The 19007-nt window shown below is 49.7% G+C and overlaps 1 protein-coding gene across 1 annotated transcript in view; it reads left to right on the forward strand.

Moving 5' to 3' along the window:
* ADAMTS2 (ADAM metallopeptidase with thrombospondin type 1 motif 2) overlaps window positions 1–19007 on the forward strand; it is a 204940-nt gene that overhangs the window by 164336 nt on the left and 21597 nt on the right. The window contains 5 exon segments of the mRNA XM_039880269.1: window positions 191–323; window positions 1520–1633; window positions 11993–12138; window positions 15173–15348; window positions 16508–16641. Coding sequence (XP_039736203.1) covers window positions 191–323; window positions 1520–1633; window positions 11993–12138; window positions 15173–15348; window positions 16508–16641 — 703 coding nt within the window.

Below are 19007 nucleotides of genomic sequence, written 5' to 3' on the forward strand. Positions count from 1 at the left end.
GGTAAGCGAAGTCCTGGGTAACTAATGCCAAGGAACAGAGACGCATCAGGGAAACTGAGGCAGCACAGCTGAGAGCTAGGATTTGCAGACAGGCCTACCACCATGGCTCCAGAAGGGGCCTCGTCTGCCTCACGGGTTGGATGGCCAGTCCGCTGAAGGCAGCTGGCAGCCCCCACGTGTCCCCTCACAGCTCCTATGACTGCCTGAGGGATGACCCATTTGCCCACGACTGGCCAGCGCTGCCCCAGCTCCCCGGGCTGCACTACCCCATGAACGAGCAGTGCCGCTTCGACTTTGGCCTGGGCTACATGATGTGCACCGCGGTGAGTGTCAGGGGAGCCTGCACCTCTGGGGCTTAGTGGGACAGGCTTCTCAAATGGCGGTATCTCCCTCCTCACCCACCACCCCTCGTCCTGTCACACCCTGGGCCCGCTCAGCCAGTCTAGACTTGGTCCTGTGCAGAGAGCACAGCACTGACAAGGCCTGTGATCCGGGGATCAGCAGGGGATGGTGAGGGATCTGGTGAGGCCCCCGGGGTGGCCTGTAGAGCTCAGGATAGCTTCCCTAGGAAGAAACCAGGCGTGAAGGCTGAGGGGGAGGGGCTCCAGGAGCAGGAGTCACAGTGCGAAGGTCTAGAGGTGAGGGGACATAGCATGCAAAGGAGCAACCAGTTGTCCCCTAGGGTTGAGTGCCAGGACAGGGCAGTCAGCAGGAACACTGGTCATCAAAACTGAGTGTCTCTGCTGCTCGAGGCCCATGCTGTGTGAAGCAGTGTAGCAAGAGCTCTAGTGCCTGGTCGTGTCTGACCCAGTACTCATCTCACCTGCATGTAGGAAGTAAGCAAAGCACTCCCATTTTACAGATGAGGAAACTGAGGCCCAGATTGGCTAGGTAAACTGCTTAAGGCCACATCGGGCATGATGCAGGCATGACAGCTTAAAGGACGTGGTGGGTGGTGGGGAGCTCCGGAAAGGTCTGAAGAGCAGTGGCGTGGCCAGGTCTGTATCTCTCAGGGACGTCCTGGAGGAAGGGCCAGACAGTTCAGGAAAGAGATAACATGAGGTCCAGAGGACCGAGGCCGCGGCTGGAGCAAGGGCAGGGCCTGCTGGAGCAGAGGGGAAAGCTTTAGGAGAGAGTTGAGAGGTGGACTTTACAGCAGGGGAACAGTGGGTGCCCTTAGGGCCCTGTAGTGACAGCCCTTCCCTGTCACCAACCACTCCTGCCTGGACCAAAGGGATGCTCACCCTGCCCTTGTGCCAGACACACTGGCTTCCAGCTGATCTGTCCAACAGGCTCCACGAGGGGTGCAGCCACCAGCGGCGGGAGGCTGGAGAGGCCCAGTAGCCCACAGGGACTAGAAGTAGCAGTTGTACCCTCAAGGTTCCATGGCCCTGGAGTCACATGGAGCTCAGGGCACCCACTGGCCACACAGGCCTGTCACAGACAGCCAAGTTGTGCCTGGTTCTACAGTAGAAGTGCGAGGGAAGTGCCCTGGCTAGCGGCTGGTGCTCTCTTCCAGTTCCGGACCTTTGACCCCTGCAAGCAGCTGTGGTGCAGCCACCCTGACAACCCCTACTTTTGCAAGACCAAGAAGGGCCCCCCTCTGGATGGAACCATGTGTGCACCTGGCAAGGTGAGTTGGGGCAGAGGGCAGGGCCTGTGACACTCAGATCTCCAGGGACAGTCCCTTCAGCACCTGTAGGCTAAGGCCAGGGAGCTCCTCAGGGCCCATGCAGCCTTCTCCTACCTCCTTTTTAACACCACCCCACCACACACACACACAAAGACACAACACACTCAGCTTCCCCCATTGTGCTTCTCACGCAAAATTCCTTCTGTTTGAGCAAACTTGATGTCTCAGAGCTCCTCGCTGTGCTTCGACACCCCCACTTCGGAAACTCCCTCCTCTGAGGAGCAGTTTCTGGGTTCCCTGCATATTATGAGCGACTGGGTCACTCCACCTTAAGGCCAGCATTGAGGTCTGACGGTTGCTGGGTCCCCAGGCCCAGCATCAGGCTTAGCCTCTTCACCTGCAGAACCTTGGTGTTTGCTGGGCTGACTTGTGCCTGTTGGGCTGACTTGTGCCTGAAGTTCTCACCAGCACCGGTCATCCACCCAGGCCCACCTGCTACTCTCCAGCAAATCTGCACCAAAAAACCCATCTTTCTCCAGTCCTTCCTGCCTAACTCTAGGCCTGATTCTCATTGGCTCAGATAAAGCTTCACGCCCACTCCTTGGCCAATCACTTGCTAGGGGGCTGGTTTATGCAGACGAGCCTAAGCCTGGGTCCCAGACCGCCAGGGCCCTGCCCTAGAAAATACTGCTGACAGCCTGAGGGAAGGGGTGGGGATCTGAGGTTCCTCCAAGTGGATCTTAAAATCTGCTTAATTTTATTTTGTTCCTGGTGATGCTTCTTAAAGCTGCAGATTTCCAGGCCCTCCCCTGAAGATTTTGTTTTGGCATAAGAATCAGGAATTGTTTTGTTTTTTATTTTCTTCATTATAGTAAAACTCACATAACAAAAAAATTCAACATTTTAACCACTTCGAAGTGTACAATTCAGTGGCATTTAGTACATTCACGATGCCGTGCAACCGTCATCACTGTGTAGTTCCAGAACTTTTTCATCACCCCGAAGCACATCCCATTAAGCAGTGACTCCCCACTTCCTTCCTGTCTCCAGCCTCTAGCAACCACTAATACGCTTTCTGTCTCTGTTGATTGGCCTATCCTGCAATTTTATATAACTGGAATCATGTAATACATGGCCTTTGTGCCTGCTTCCTTCACTCAGCGTATTTTCAAGGTTCATCTGCGTTGTGCCTGTGTTGGTGCTTCATCCCTTTTTGTGGCTGAGTAGCATCCCACTGTCTGGGTGGACCACACTGTGCTGATCCATTCGACCTTCGGTGGGCATTTAGGTTGACTCCACCTTTTGCTTTCTGTGAATGTGCTGCCGTGAAAACTCACAAGCATGTTTTATTTGAGGATCTGGAGACTGATATTTTTAAGAAGTACCCAGGTGATTCAGCTGTGCCCCCAGACTTAATGAACTGTTAGAAGTTGGAGTTGGGACATTGGTAGTAAAACGCCAGTGACCTGGTAATATCAGACTGACTACTTAGCTCTCCTGGCCCCCAGGAGTGCCACGAAGGGAATGGGGCCCTGAGGCATTTGCCATTACCCCAGCAGGGGCTCGGTATACTCTGAGCTAGAGAAGGAGACTACCTCAGCATGGCTTTCTACCCCAGGCCACCCCTCCCAGTCCACCTGGGCAAAGAGAAGATGGATGGAGTGGGAGTCGAGCCCAGCACAAACATGCGTGCCTGGGGTGTGTGGCTGGCCTTCACTCACAGGAACCTGGCCACTGGGAGAACATGAGCCAAAGAATGCCTGCACCCCCAGCTGACTGGCCCCCCTCCTCCTGTGGGGGAAGGTAGGCAGGTGTGGCCAAAGTTCCTCTTTCTCACGGAACCCACTGACCTGGCCATGGCCCCTCACTCTTTTCGATGGTAGAACCCTTTGTTAATTTAGCCTAGTAAATAAAATTGCCATTTCTGTATTAAAAGATAGAGTTGTACTGATTGAGGGGGCAGAGCTGGAACTCAGCTTAGCCTGCCCCGGTCCACAAGAGCACAGGCTGAAAACTGTCCTGAATCAGGGATTCTTGGTATGGGAAGGGGGTGGGGGGTGGGGTGGCAGTGGAGGGACAAAGGGAGAGAGGAGGAGGGAGGGCTCCTCTTCTGGGCCTATCAGAATCTTCCATCTGTGTGCATTTGTAAGTTTTGATACCTACTTACCATGGCAGTGTAATTTTGTTTGAAAGATCATTATCTCTTACTTCTCCTTTTCCAGCCAAAAAAGCCACAGGGGCCAGGAGAGAGGGGGAGCTGGGAGGGAGCAGGGAGTAAAGTCTGGCCAGGTTGGAGAAGCAGCAGATCATCTTGGGCTGTATTGACCTTGGCCATTCCTCTCTTTTCCTCTTTGTCCCTGGGTCCCCCAGTAGGGTCACAGCCTGGTATCCTCATTGTCACACTCCCCAGTGGGCCATTCCAAACACATTTTCCATCTTGGCCTCCACTGCCACATCACATTCCTGTCACACACAGTTCTGTGTGTCCAAAATTTCCAAGGGACAGAGCACTCTGTGTCTGCCTTCTCTACATAAGATGACCTTATGTAGAAGGAGCAGGATGACAGATGAGCCTTTTAGCTCATGGCTCACTCACCGTGGGGCCGGTAGGCAGGGGATGCCAGCAGCACCTTTGGGTTCAGAACCCTGTGTCTTGGCAAGATGAGGCAGACAGGACTAGGGTACTTAGGGCCAGGGCATGTGTGACTTTCTCATGGAACCCAGTTTTGGGTGGGTGGCTGAGAAGAGATAGATGACGTGTCGCCCTTGGACAAAGAAGCGCACAATGGACCTTAGGCTGAGGAAGCTCCACATCCCTCAACTCCATATCTATCCATCCATTTATTCATTCATTCGCTCATTCATTCTATGTGTCAGGCCTGCTCCACCTCCATTGGACCTGCTGTCTGTGCCTGTGGGGGTTGGCCATGAATGTGAGGAGACAGCAGTGACATGTGGCAAGGAGAAGGATGGGGAGTGGCCTCTCGGGGAGCTCAGAGGACTCCTGATGGAGAGAAGTGGGAGCAGCACTCCAAGTGGGGGTCTGCACTAGGTGGGGGCATGGTGAGGATGGTGAAGAGAGGAGTGTTTCAAAATTAGTGTATTTATAGGATTAATATTAATTCAAGTAGAATGAAGCCAACAGATTGAGAATGATTGCCATTGAAAAGAAAATTTGTTTCTCACATATCCTAAAAGGAGTGTCCCGCCCCTACTCCCTGTCACATCATGGTGGGGGGAGGGGGACGGACACCAGGAAGCGTCAGGGTAAGTCAAGAGGCAGAGACCACTGATGGTGGGGGAGATGGAAGGATCGAGCGGACTGAGATGGTGCTTCCTGTGTTGACTCGGTGTCCTGCCCTGTCCAGGGTGCTGGAGATGTGGCTCAGAGTTGCTCTCTGAGGGGTATGTCCTGTGGACACACAGCTTTACTCAGATACCCAAGAGGCAGGGCCAGGTCACTGCAGGCAGGGCTGGTGGGCTTGCCTTGTCCTTCCTGCCTGAGGCAGGTCAGGATAGTGAGCGGGGTGTAGGCCCAGCAGGTCCAAGGTTGGCTCTTTCTCGGTGTGTGTTGGTGGGATAAGTCCTCTTTGTACTCTCCCATTCACAGGAAGTGTTTTGGGGAAGAAACACCAACCTTAAGTTTTCATGAACTTCCTAGAAGGACTGTTTCAGAGATGCGTGGCTGGTGCAACAGCCCCAGATTGCCCCTGTGTCGTGCTCGTGTTTCCTGCATAACTGAGAACTGGCAGGCAGGAATAGTGGCAGGGACAACCCAGGGTCTGGGCACAAGAAGTCAAGACTGGGTCCTTCCTTCCTCACTGTGTGACCCTGAGCCATCCTTTCCTCCTCAGGCAAGTCACCTAAGTGACCAATTGCTGATCTTCATATCCCAGGCTCCTGGCCTATGTTATCCACTGGGGACATGCTGGTGGGTGGGGGACAGACACTCAGGACCTCAGCAGATCAGAAATGCTAAATGTGTACTTCCTGGAACAGAACGGTCTGCCTCTTAGGCTTCCTGGTCCACCAGGCCCTGGGTGAATTGGTGCTGTCTGCAGCACTTGGCCCATGAGGTGGCCTGGTCAAGTTTATCCCAGGGTTCCATGATGGGCTCCATCATGTGCCTTTGTGCTTTGAAATATCAAAGTCTCTCTACTGGATGAAATATTTGAAAGCATTTAAACATATGCTATGTGGCATTTAAATAATATTAAACATGTTTCTTTTATAATAATGCTGAAGTATCAAAGTATGAAGTTGTGCATTCAGGGTAACTGCACGCTATTAAACTCTCATGGTCATCCAGGAGGAAATAAACCAAAATGTTAGAGGGACGGCTTCTGTGTGGTGGGGTTAGGGTGTCGGGGAAGGATGTGGGGCTCAGGATGGTTCCTGGGCAGACACATGCACGAAGGGAGAGAGGAAAGAGGTCATAGTCTGTTCAGTGCCTGGTGTAGTTGGCAGTGAAAGGTGACCCAGTCATACAGGGTCTTTGATGCCCGGCCGAGGGTTAGTCTTCATCTTTCTGCGGGGGAGCCCACAGAAGGTTTGAGAGAGAGCAGGGCTGGCTTTCCTGTGAAGCTTATGATGTGTCAGCTCACCTTCACTTGCCTGGGTCCCTTTCAAGGCCCTGGGCGGGGCCTCACAATATGTTCACATGGTCGTATGTTTTCTTAAATTTTATAAAAGTAAGATATGTTAAGTGTAATCCATTAAGATCACTTTTATTTTCACTCTACCTTCTCCTCTGATACATTTCTGGTGTTGGCTGGCATGAGAGTGGCTATGGGTGCCTTGTGGCTTTTAGCTAAGAAGAAATTGGACTCGGGATATATTTATTGGCTTATTTATATGGTTCTCAGTATCTCTCGTGTGTAGTTAAATTATTGTATCTGTCCAGGCATAAGAATAACTTCCAGAAAAACTTCTACTGCCACTGTCAACTCGCCCATGGCCGTAGCAAGAGGGTGTGCTATGTGCAGCCCACTCTCCTGAACCCAGTGGGGGAAAAGGTACCTCTTGATACCCGAGGTCATGACTGCTTCTATAGTTTGCAATAGTTTATGGTTTTTTTTTGAGGGGGGAGTTGTCTTGCTGATGGGACACTTTAAACACAGACTGACTTGAATATTTCTTTAGAAAGGCCAAGTGTAACAAACTGGTCTGCTCATCTGAAAGCCGCTCAAACCTTCAAACATACATATTACAAAAAATAAGGGAAACCTGAATGCAAATGGGATACAAAAAGTTTATTCAAAATATTGATAAAGCTTTCCCAACCAGTTTAACTGCAATTTTGAAGGTCATTTTGGAATGCTTCCATAAAATAATGGAGAAACTACAGACTTCTGATCTGGCTATAACTTTTTTTTATCATTTCTAAATTTACTTATTAATGAAAATTCATATAAAAATGAATGGAAGATAAATACGAGTTTTAAAAATGAGCTTAGAAATTGATAGAAATAACTTTGACTTCAAAAATATAATTGTAACCAAAAAAAAAAAAAAGGTTCAGATCAAACCAGAAGCAGCCATTCATTAGGAGGAAGAGAAGTGTCAATGAGATGTAACAGACTCTTGAAACACTTGACAACCCAATTAATGATGAGGGCTGACTCTAATGAACACATTGGAAAGCGTTTAAACTTCTTTCTGATTAGACTGAAATGCTGACAACACCAAACACACCGTGAAGCTCAGAGTATTACCCCGACGTAAGGGTGTCCGTCCGGCAGCAACAATAGCCAAGTACTACTGATTTAAAGAGCATTTAAAATCAGGCTCCGACCAAGAAAATATGAAATGCTGTAAAATCCACATCTGTAAGCAGAATAGATAGTAGTTTCTCCAAATTTGATCATCCTAAATGCTCACATGACATCACTAGTAACTTCTCTACATTATCAATAATAAAAAAAAAAATTTCTCTCAACATGCTAGAGCAGAGGCTGGCAAGCTATAGCCCCCGGGCCAATCCCACCTGCCACCTCTTTCTCCCTCCTAACAGCTTTAGGAAGCTGTGATTCATGTTTAATTTCACCCATTTAAAGTGTGCAATTCAATGGTTTTTGATATATTCACAAATTTGTACAACCATCATGACAATCAAAATTTAGAACCTCTTTGTCACTCCAAAAAGAAGTCCCATACCCATTAGCGGTCACTCCAATTCATCCATCCCTCCTTCCAGCTCTCAGTTCTAGGCCATCATTAATCTACTTTCCATCTCCATAGATTTGTCTCTTCTGGGCATTTCATATAAATGGAATACTGTACAATATGTGTCATCCTGTGACTGGCTTAATTCGGTTAACATAATGTTTTCACAGTTCATCCATGTTGCAGCATGTATCAGTGCTTTATTCCTTTTTATTGCTGGATAATAATAATTGTATGGAAATACTGTGTTTTAATTATCCATTTATTAGCTGATGGATATTTGAATTGTTTCCACTTTTCAGCTCTTATGAGAAATTCTGCTATGAACATTTGTGTACAAGTTATTGCATGGGTGTGTCATTTCTCATGGGTATATACCTAGGAGTGAAATTGTCAGATCTGATGGTAACTGTGTTTAACATTTTGAGAAAATACCTGACTTTTTCCCAAAGCAGCTGCACCTTTTTACATTCCGACTAGCAATCTACGAGGGTTTGGATTTCTCCACATCCTCCCCAAGGCTCATTGTCTGTGTTTTTATTATAACCATACCAGTGGATGTGAAGTGTTATCTCATTGTGGTTTTGACTTGCATTTTCCTAGTGACCTATGATGTCAAGCATCTTTTCATGTGCTTAATGGCAATTTGGATATATCTTTTTTAGATAAATGTCTGTTTATATTCTTTGCTTATTTTTGCATGATTTATCTTTTTATTGTTGAGTAAGAGTTCTTTCTACACAAGAACAAGTATACAGGTGCCTTATGAGGCTTGTCAGATGTGTGGCTTGCAAATATTTTTTCCTGTTCTGTGAGTTGTCTTTTCATGTTTGTGATATTGTTTGATGCACAAAAGTTTTTCATTCTGGTAAAGCCCAGTCTCAATATTATTTTTTCGTTTCCAAAGCTTTTGGTGTTGTCTCTAAGAAACCACTGCCATTAGGTCAAGAAGATGTGTTCCTGTGTTTTATCCTAAGAGTTTAGCTCTTACATGTAGACCTTTGATCCATTTTCAGTAGTTATTGGGTGTGGTGTGAGGAAGGGGTCCAAGCTGATACTTTTGCACGTGGATATCCAGTTGTCCTTGCACCATTTGTTGAAGAGACTCGTCTTTTACAATTGAATTGTCTTAGCGCCTTTATCAAAAAGCATTTGACCATATGTAACAGTTCCTTTCTGGATTCAGTTCTATGCCATTGATATATTTGTCTGTCCTTATGCCAGGGCCACACTGCCTTAATTACTCCTATTTTGTTCTTCTTCAAGATCATTTTGGCTATTCTTGATCCTTTAATTCTCTATATGAACTTTAGGAACAGTTTCTCAATTTCTGCAAAATTCCGGTGCGGAGTTGGATAGGGTTGCTTTGAATCTGCAGATGAATGTGCGGGAGCGTTGCCATATCAATAGTCTCATCCATGAGCATGAGGTGTCTTTCCATTTACCTAGATCATTATTTTCTTTCTACAATGTTTTGTAGTTTTTGGTTGTACACATCTTTTATTTAATTTATTCCTAAGGTTTTCTTCTTCTTCTTGATGCTATTGTAAATAGAGTTGTTTCCTTAATTTTATTTTCAGATCATTCATCGCTAGTTTATAGAAATATAATTGATTTTTGTATATTGATCTTGTATGTATCCTGCACCTCACTGAATTTATTAGCCTTAACAGTTTTTTAGTGGATTCCTTAGGATTTTATTTATAGAAGATTACGTCATCTACAAATAGAGATAGTTTTACTTCTTTCTTTCCAATCTAGATGCCTTTTATTTCTTTTTCTTTCCTGGCTAGAACTTCTAGTACAATGTTGACTGAAAGTGCTATGAGCAGACATCGTTGTTTCATTTCTCATCATAGGGGAAGAACATTCATTCATTTACCATGAAGTGTGATGTTAGCTGCGGGTGTTTCACAGATGTTCTTTATTGAGATAAGGAAATTCTCTTTCATTCCCAGTCTTTGAGTGTTTTTTTTTTTTTTTTTTTTTTTTTTTACGAAAGGATGTCAGATTTGCCAAATAATTTTTGAGTCTTGAGGTGATCAGGCAGTTTGTTCCTTATTTTATTAATATGGTTTATTACATTCATTGCTTTTTAGATGTTAAACCCTACATTCATGGGATGAATCCCACTTGGTCGTGGTGTACAATCTTTTAATATGCTGTTATATTTGGTTTGCTAGGAATGAAATTGCAGTCTGTTCAGTGCCTGGTGTGGTTGGTGGTGAGAGGTGGCCCAGTAATACAGGGCCTTTGACCTTATCTACAGTATGACCCAGGTAAATTCCGAACCCTCCACAGAGGCAGGGAGTAGGCAGTCTCTGAGGCTTGCTCAAACCCAGGAGAGCTCTTAGCTGTCTTTTTCCTGATTCTCTCTGTTATAGTTCTGTTTGGTTTTACCATTTCATTCGCTGTTTCTAGTATCATCAAGCTATTGCCCTCCTTTTCATTGTTCTACCAAGATTTCTGTTGTTTTGACAATGCCTTTAGGCATGAATTTCCTTGTGCTCTGTCTAAACAAAGTCAGTTCCTTCAGGGAGAACTATGGAGCTCTCTGTTCTTCTTTTCCTCTTGGGAAGACCACTGTCCCACTGCACTGGAGCTAGGGATAGGGTGGCCCAATTCTCCCAGAGTGACACCAGATAGGTTACTGGATAGGGTGGTAACCCTGGTGTTCTTGGTTTGCCCCTTTCCGCATGGAACCTCTGCCCCACAAGCGAGCTGGGGAGGGGCTTTCGGGATCCAGTGTTCTTGGTCTGTCATACCTGGGGGACAGCCTCTACCCCGGGAGTGGGGCTGGGTGGGCAAAGGGAGCCCCAGTCCTATTGGCTGCCCTACCTGACATAGACTATAATGTAGAGCCGGGAGGTATGGAAGGTGCCAGTGGCCTGCCTCTCCCAGGGTGAAACTGTAGCCCCAGCCTGGGAGGTGAGGGTAGAGGGAGCTCCCTCTTCTAGGCAGCAAAGCTTCCATCACACTGAGTTGGGGAAGAGATGCAAGAGGATTGTGGCTCAAATGCCACAGACTTTCACTGTTCTTACCAAGATTTAGCAGATTTTCTTGAATAAATGTTTCTCCATTTATTGTATTGACCTTAGGACAATTTCCAGATACTTTAAATGGTTGTTTTTAAAAATGATTAAAAAACATCAGCTAAGTGGTTGGTTGTTTTACTGAGGAGAGAGTTCACCAAGCTCCTTACAACTCTATTCTTGAAGTTTCTATTTGCTGTTTGTTTTTACAAACAAAGTTTTATTGGAACACAGTCGTCTGAGTTCATTTATATGTTGTCTGTAGCCGCTTTCATGCTCCAATGACAGAGTTAAGTAGTGGCAACAGAGATCACTTAGCCTATGGAGTCTAAAATAGTTACTCTCTGGCGCTTACAGAAAAAGTTTGCTGTGGAATGACTGACTACATTATCTTTCTGTCTCTCTATGGAAAACAACATTACAAAATTATTGTCATGTGAAGAGGGAATGAAAGAGTACACAATGAGAATTTCAGGAAAACTTGTGTCAGTCAATTATTTTGAAAAAAAATCATTGTTCTCCACTGTTGGTGGTTTGTGGTGTTGGTCAGTTTCTAGATTTTTAAATTGTTGTGATGTATTTTCTTATTCTAAATTGATATTCTATTTCATACCTAATTTAGTATTTTTAATTTTGCGATCTTCTTAAGATGGGCCTCCAAATTGTGTAAGCGTCCTCCCTGTAGGAGGAAGGGGAGCAGTGTGATTAGGTTCAAGTTGTAGACTGTGTCCCCTCCTCTCCAGTGTTCTACTTTCTATTTTAATGAATTTTTACCATGTTAACATGCTGCCTGAACTTTGTTTCCATATTTTCTTTAAATTGACTTTTCTATTTAAGCAAGTAGATCTGATATGTCTGTGGAATCACTAGCTTGATGTGCCACTTGCATCTATTTTAGTGTTCCCTGTGTGACATAGTGTGGGGCAGGCTCTGGCTGTGGGGACAGAGTAGGCTGGACAGGAGCAGAAGATGGTGGGAGGCCAGGGCAGTGGTCGGGGGTGCTGGGTGGGCCGACACCTCATGAGGCCTCCCGAGGGGCTTGGAGATTCTAGGGGTGAGCAGGGCCCCCTCTCCCTTTGCCTCTAGGGCCTCGTGGACACTGCAGGATGAAGGGGAGGGGCATGCGAGTGGTGGGTCAAGGAAGTGAACTTCTGTCTTCCAGCACTGCTTTAAAGGGCACTGCATCTGGCTGACACCTGACATCCTCAAACGGGACGGCAACTGGGGTGCCTGGACACCCTTCGGCTCCTGCTCGCGCACCTGCGGCACAGGTGTTAAGTTCAGGACCCGCCAGTGCGACAACCCACAGTGAGTTGACCCTGACGTTTCCCAGCCCTCCTGGGTGGCAGCTGCTGTCCCAGAGGCCCCTCCCTATCCTGCAAGACCCCTGTGGCTGCACAACAGTTCTAGAGAGGGTGCGCAGGCCTGCAGCCCCTCTTCGCCCTCCCTGGAAGGAAGCTGAGACTCAGAGAGGGAGGCTCATAGCCCAGACCACACAGCCTGCTGCAGGCAGAGCTGGCCCAGGAGACCTGGAAATTCAGTCCCCTGCACCTTCCTCTAGGCACTGGCTGAACAGAGAGCAGAAATTGGGCATAAGGATGGGGAGGGCTCCCTTGGGCCCCAGGGAGCAGCTATTTGCAGCCAGCCAAGGGGCAGGGGCAAGCGACATGTCACCTGTGGCCAGCTGCCTAGGGGAGAGACAGCCTGGAGAGGCTGCCTCCAAGCCCATCAGATTCTTACCATGCTCCCTCTCCTGCTTCCCAGGCATGTCCTCCCTACCCGCTCTCTGTCCCTCTCTTCCCACCCCACCTTATAAATATCTCTCGGGTTTGTGTCCCCTTCTTTATTCATGCTCACGCCACTCCCCCTGCCTGAGCCCTTGGCCTGGGCCTCACTCAGTGCAGTGCTCATAGAGAGGGGCAATGTGGAGCCAGAGGGCTTGAGCCCTGCCACCTTCTGTGGCTGGGGTGGGTCAGTGAGCCCTGGGCTTCAGGCAGCCTGCCCATAGGGTCATTGTGGGTACGGGTATAGTAACGTGAATGATGCTTGGCATGTGGGAAGAGGTCCTCTCAGATGTCAGCTCACTGGATTTCCACCTGCCCATTACAGGCCCCTCAGCTGCCTGGAGACATGTGGCTTTTGTCTTTCTTTTTTTGGCTTGTCCAGTGTTTTTAAAGACTTTGATTTACATGAAAATATTTAAAATGTAGAATTTAATATAAAAAACCAAACCAGATTTCCAGCTTTCAAACTGGGTGTCATAATAATGCCAGGCCCACATACAGGCCCACATACAGCCATCTTCACATACCTCCTCCACCCCCGGGACTTCTTAGATACTAGGGTTGGGGCCCTAAACACTGGGCCTCAGTCCCCAGCTCATCCCCTTTCTGTGGGCCCTGCCATGTTCCCAGCAAAAATCGTACATGACTTTCTGTGCATCTGTGTTTTTCCAGGGGAACCGGTCTCTAGCTTCACATCTCAGAGGAGCCTGTGACCCCAAAATTTAAGCCCCACAGGTCTCCGGGACCTGTCCAGACTGTCTGGGAGGGAGCTGGAGGGGCTGAGCAATCACAGCTCTGGGAGGAAGGGTCAGGTCCACACTCGTCAGAAGGACCCATCTCAGCTGCCCCTTCCCGTGCTGAGGGAATGACTTGGGCCCAAGGTGCACAGTTGGGGAGCAGGTCTGGCCTGACTCCCCTGCCTGCTGTGGGCATCCAGGTCCTGACTCTTCCTGCTTGATGCCAGGCCCTGGGCTCTGGTGGACTCACCCTCTGGCCTGGTTCTTGGGGGAACTCATGTGGTCTCAGAGTGGGGAGAGGTCCATGTTCTGTCCCTTCTCACCTGCGTACTCTAGGGATTTTTCTCCTCTTGCTGGCCCAGTCTCCTTGGTGGCAGCAGGAGACAGGGGCAGCAGCTGTGACAGGAGCAAAGCTATCAAGATAACCTATGAGCCTGTCTGTTCAGAAAGCCATCAGTCCCAGAGAGTAGCCAACCCCTGCCCAGTGCCTCTGCATCAGTGACTGTCAGACAGCGTTGATACGGCCACACAGAGCTATGGCAACTGCTCGGCAATGCTAGCCTCATCCACGTCAGCAGAAGACACGCAGCTGCAGTGACCCAAGCACTTCCCAGATCCCAGGCTCCATGCAGCCTTCTCGTCAGCACCCCATGGGCCACTCCTTTCATTTGTCCTCCAGGCAGTAACTGCCAGAACTCACACTGCCCCATTTTAGTTGTACTCCCTGCGCTAGTCTGCAGCTTTTCCTGTGACATTGGGACAAGTGTGAGGACACCTCCGCATAGTCCCTAGTTGGACCCTGCTTGCAGGACAGAGTTCCCACCGTGTTCTTCGCTATCTCCACTCTTGTGATTGAGAAATTGCAAATGATCCAGTCTCTAGCTCCTCACCTGTTCTCCCTTCCCCACATTCTCCAGCTCCCACTCAATTTTGGGGTTATAAGGATTCCATTCCAATAAAGATGCCTGCTGCCTGGGCTGGCCAGGGGCTCTGGCGACAGCTGGCCCTTCCTGCTGTTTCCCCACCCACACCTGCTGCACGGATGTCCCGGGCTCCCCACTCCTACACCCAGGCCTGCTCCCACTACTAGTGACACCCTTGTTGGTGTTCTTATTCCCATTTGTGACCTGATGGCAACCTCAGAGTTGCCCTTTCTTCCAATCTCTCCGCAAACACTGAGACCTCTTGGTTCTCCCTCCTTTCTCGGATCATTACTTCCACGGAGTCGCGTGAGAGCACAGCAAGTGTAAGGGGACTCATGGAGGCCAGCTCCTTTTCACTTCTACTGTGCTGCAACGGTAGTCACTGCCACTTGTCAAGAACAAAGCATGGCTTTTGCTCAAGTCTCAGGTTCTGCTTGGCTCTGCCACACCTGGCAAGTGGTGACACTGAGGCCCCCAGAGCTCCTCCCAGGTGCTGGCCTGCCACTCCTCATCCCCCGTCTGTCAGATGCACCTGCCGCTGCCTTTGCTGTGGGGCTAGTGCATTGTGGACTGGTGCTGTTCTCAGCGAACTGAGGGAATGAGAGACATGCAGCCCAAACTCTCTGAGGTGGAGGGAGGTGGGCTGAGTGTTTGCTCGTGAAGAGCCTAAACAGTGGGATTCCACGACTTCGCAGTTGCCTTCTGAGTTCCCACCCTGGGTCAAGCACAGGCCTGGACCGGGATGCAGAGGACGCACCACTGGGTTGGGTCCCTCTACTCAGCAGAGCTGCTCCCGACCCTCGAGATTCAGGGCGCTCCCTATTCCCACAAGTGGCACCCTGAGTGCTGGCCTCTTCCTGGTGGCACCAGGCTGCATGTCCTTTGCTTTCTCCTCCAGCCCTGCTAACGGGGGCCGTACCTGCTCGGGTCTGGGCTACGATTTCCAGCTTTGCAACACGCAGGACTGCCCTGACAGCCTGGCCGACTTCCGCGAGGAGCAGTGCCGCCAGTGGGACCTGTACTTTGAGCACGGAGATGCCCAGCACCACTGGCTGCCCCACGAGCACCGGGATGGTGAGTCTCTGAGTGGGGGGTAGAGTGAGTGCCCAGAGGACAGGTCAGTGGGTGGACTGGGCTCCTGATGTCCTGTGCCACTGATTTTATGTGGGCAAAACTTCTGGCAGAGGGGCTACCAGCAAAGCCCACCCTGGTGGTGTGGCTGCCGGGCACCCCCTGGGTGGAAGCTGGGGGCTCCAGGCAGGACAGCAGTCCCAGAAGAGCCAGAAAACAGCCTGGCCAAGGATGCAGGGGAGGGTGCAGGAGTGGGGAGGCCTGGTGAGTGCCCGGTCCCTCTGTCACCACCTGGTGGGTGAGGCTGGCCCTGTGCTGTGAGGCCCACCCAGGGATGGGGCAGAGACAGCGCTGGGCCACCCTGCCAAGGAAGCAGGTTACCTATAGCCTTCTAGTCTTTCAGTCAGGACTCAGCTCCCAGTATCAGAAAACATGACTCCAACTGCTTTATGCATTAAAAGGCATTTATTGTCTCCTGGAGACTGATAAGTCTTGTTTCAGGCATGATGGTGTTTGTATTCCGTTTGTCCTCCCATACCCCACGATGGAATTTCAGATTTCTTCCAGGCATGGGGCAGGGGACGGTGGCTGGCATGAGCCTGCCCTGCTACCTCCATCGCCCCATGTATGTCCCACCAGAGGAGTGCCCTGCAGGGAGGGCTGCCAGAGCAGAGGGGGTTCCCCTCCAAGGCAAGCTGCCAACTGGCGGGCAGGATAGATGGTCATCAAATAGTGACCCAGTGTTTTACTGACTTCTGAGAAAAATGAGGACAAGGGAAAGTGCCAGGGACCCGATTCTGACTCGAGGGGCCTCTGGCCTTATTTGGGACTTCAGATGAAGAGCTGGCAAGCAGCCAGTTGCCTTCTGCCAGGTGTTGGAGTTTTTGGGTGGGATCTCGGGGGCCTGAGACCCAGGCTCTCCAACACAGCCTGGCTCAGTGGGAAAAACTCTCCCAAGTCCAGGGCCCCAGGGTCGAAGGCCCCAGGACAGAGACTGAAGGTAGTTGCAGTCTCCTGGCCCCTTTCTCACCCCAGGGCAGGTGCGTTGGGGGGCAGTGATTCCTAAGAAACCCGTCCTGGAAATTTCTCCTGAGTGGATTCAGGAAGGGAGGGGACTGGTGCGGCCAGCATGTCTCCCCAATACCCACTGCTCCCCTTACAGCCAAGGAGAGGTGCCACCTCTACTGCCAGTCCAAAGAGACTGGGGAGGTGGTGTCCATGAAGCGCATGGTGCACGACGGGACGCGCTGCTCCTACAAGGACGCCTTCAGCCTCTGCGTGCGTGGTGACTGCAGGGTGAGTGCCGCAGGGCCGGTGCGGGGGCCAGGGCGGTAGCTTCCTGGGGTTGTTGAGGACTTGTTGCGCTTCAGCAGGCAGAGTGTCAGAAACAGCACCTGGAGCAGGGCAGGCTCTCAGCAAGTGCTGGTCTGCTGTCCCCTGCACTGGGGGCTCTCAGCCTTGCGTGTGCCTCGGAGCCATCGGCAGCTCGGGGCCCCTCCTGAGACTGACTCCCAGGTGGAGGCGGGGTCCAGGAGCGTGAGTTTTAGGAGCTCCCCAGGCCATTCCGAGGCACCCCGTCCCTGGGTGCCCCTGTGAAGCACTGCCACATCCTTGCACTCCGCTGGGCCCTGGACAGCTTACTTTTTCACAGTGGCCTGCCATGGGTCTCGTTGGTTGGGCTCTTTGTAGAAATGCCTGCTGTTTTCTGTTGTTATGTGTTTAGCTTCAATCTCAGGCTGACACACGAAACAAGTGTGGAGTGATCTCAGCATGTGGCAGTGACCTGAGCACAGACTTGCCCCTGCCAGACTCCCTAGAAACAACGGAAAACCTCTGTAGTTTGAGCAGACAGGCCTGACTGTAGGTGTCATAGAGGCTGACTCTCCTCAAGAAGTTTCTGGCAGAATGCCACAGGCACACCTGCATGAGGAGGGAGGCCGGGAGAACCTAGGGCTTCTCCGCATTCATGTAGGATGGTCCCTGAGGTTAAGGAGGCTTCACCGAGACACAGAGACAGGGGTGGAAGATGCTGGCTTGGCTTGAGCCTCGCAGGGAGGCCAGGCCACATGATCTGCTCAGACAGTGAAGCCAAATCTTCAGAAACAAAGATAGCAGAGGTCCCTCTGTACCCCTTGTACTTTGATTTATGGAGGTGATTGTGTGATGCCACAGAGAGGTCAATGCCATTGAAAAAAGAATTTATTACTTACCCTTCTCAAAGAACCAGGTTAGTCAGAAGGCAGAAAGGAGCAGAGAAAGCCTAGGCTGGAACTTGTGTTATGGTTTCCATGGGAATAGCAGGCAGGGCAAGGCAAACAGTTTCGGATTGGCTGTTTTGAATCATTCCAGCAGATCTCAGCTATAAAGGTGGTCTTAGAGTTGCCTGCTGCCTGGCCTGGGATGATTTCCCCAGGTGAAATAGTATTCTGACCTGTGAGAGATAAAGCAGGTGGCTGGGGGTTTGGCTCGTTTGCATCTGAAAGGCCTCCTCCCAACCCAGCCCTTGGCCATCTCTAAGACACCCATCTCTGGCTAGTCCTGGGACATCATAAGACACAGAATATTTTAAAAACCATGACTAATACAGGCAGTAAGCATGGGAAACATTTAATAGCAGATGTAGCTCTATATGGCAGCTGTAAATATGGCTGTAAACCTAACAGAAGATTCAGAGCACCAATTTGCCTTCTTTGTGGGAGCAGCTGGGAGCTTCAAAAACAAAGATATTTATTTACATTTCTCTATGACCATATTGCAAATGTTAGAAAACAGGCGAGACAGGAAGGAAAAATGCACAAAGGACATGGGCGGTAGAAAGATGAACTGCATGAGTCCTAACACTACAAGCGAACGTGAAACTCTTATTTTAGAAGAATCTAATAGCGGGTGGAAAAATACTATCCAAGTGATTGCTGTCAGTTAGAGAATATCAAAACACAATGACTCTGGAAAGTTAAAAGTGAAATGGCAGCAAAGATGTATGCACACATAATACGTACACCGCAGGGAATCAAAAGAATCAAGAATTAAATGAGGCTTCCAGGGTCATTTTGTTTTGATAAAGGACACAATCTACTACCTTGATAAAGGAATTACATGCTATAAAATATGTCATCTAAAAACTGCTATGAAAAAAGGAGAAGTGGAAATGAGCTGCCATATTTCCTTCTCTAATAACTCATGGGTAGGATTTCATGACAGATCAGAAGGGAGGAAAGCCGCACCCTATTAGCTATGTGCCCCTCACCATGTGGCAGGTACCCCACCATCACCACCAGCATCCCCACCTCGGCTTGAACTGAAATGGAACCAAGTGGTCACCCTCGTTTGGTTGTGCGGGTAGCAGCAGCAGCCATGTGGAGCCACTCAGGGACACGTGGCCATCCCAACCTGACCTGTCATTGGCCCCATTAACCCTTTTAAGATCTGAAGTGAGGTTTCAGGCCAGTAAGAGAGCCCTGTACGTCACTGGCTTCTTGGACTTGGTTGAAGTCCTAGTATCATGTCCCCCTAGTTCACTTACAGCGGGATATCAGATATCCCGAAGGTCTGTGGACTTGTGCCAAAGGTGGATGTTCCCGAGCCGGGAGGGTGCCTGCCTGGGCTGGATGGTCACAGCACCTGAGATGAGCTGGCCAGCAGCTGCCCGAACAAAAATCCAC

Source organism: Pteropus medius, unplaced genomic scaffold (genome assembly GCF_902729225.1).
Source record: "Pteropus medius unplaced genomic scaffold, Ma_sr-lr_union100, whole genome shotgun sequence".
Classification (NCBI taxonomy): Eukaryota; Metazoa; Chordata; class Mammalia; order Chiroptera; family Pteropodidae; genus Pteropus; species Pteropus medius.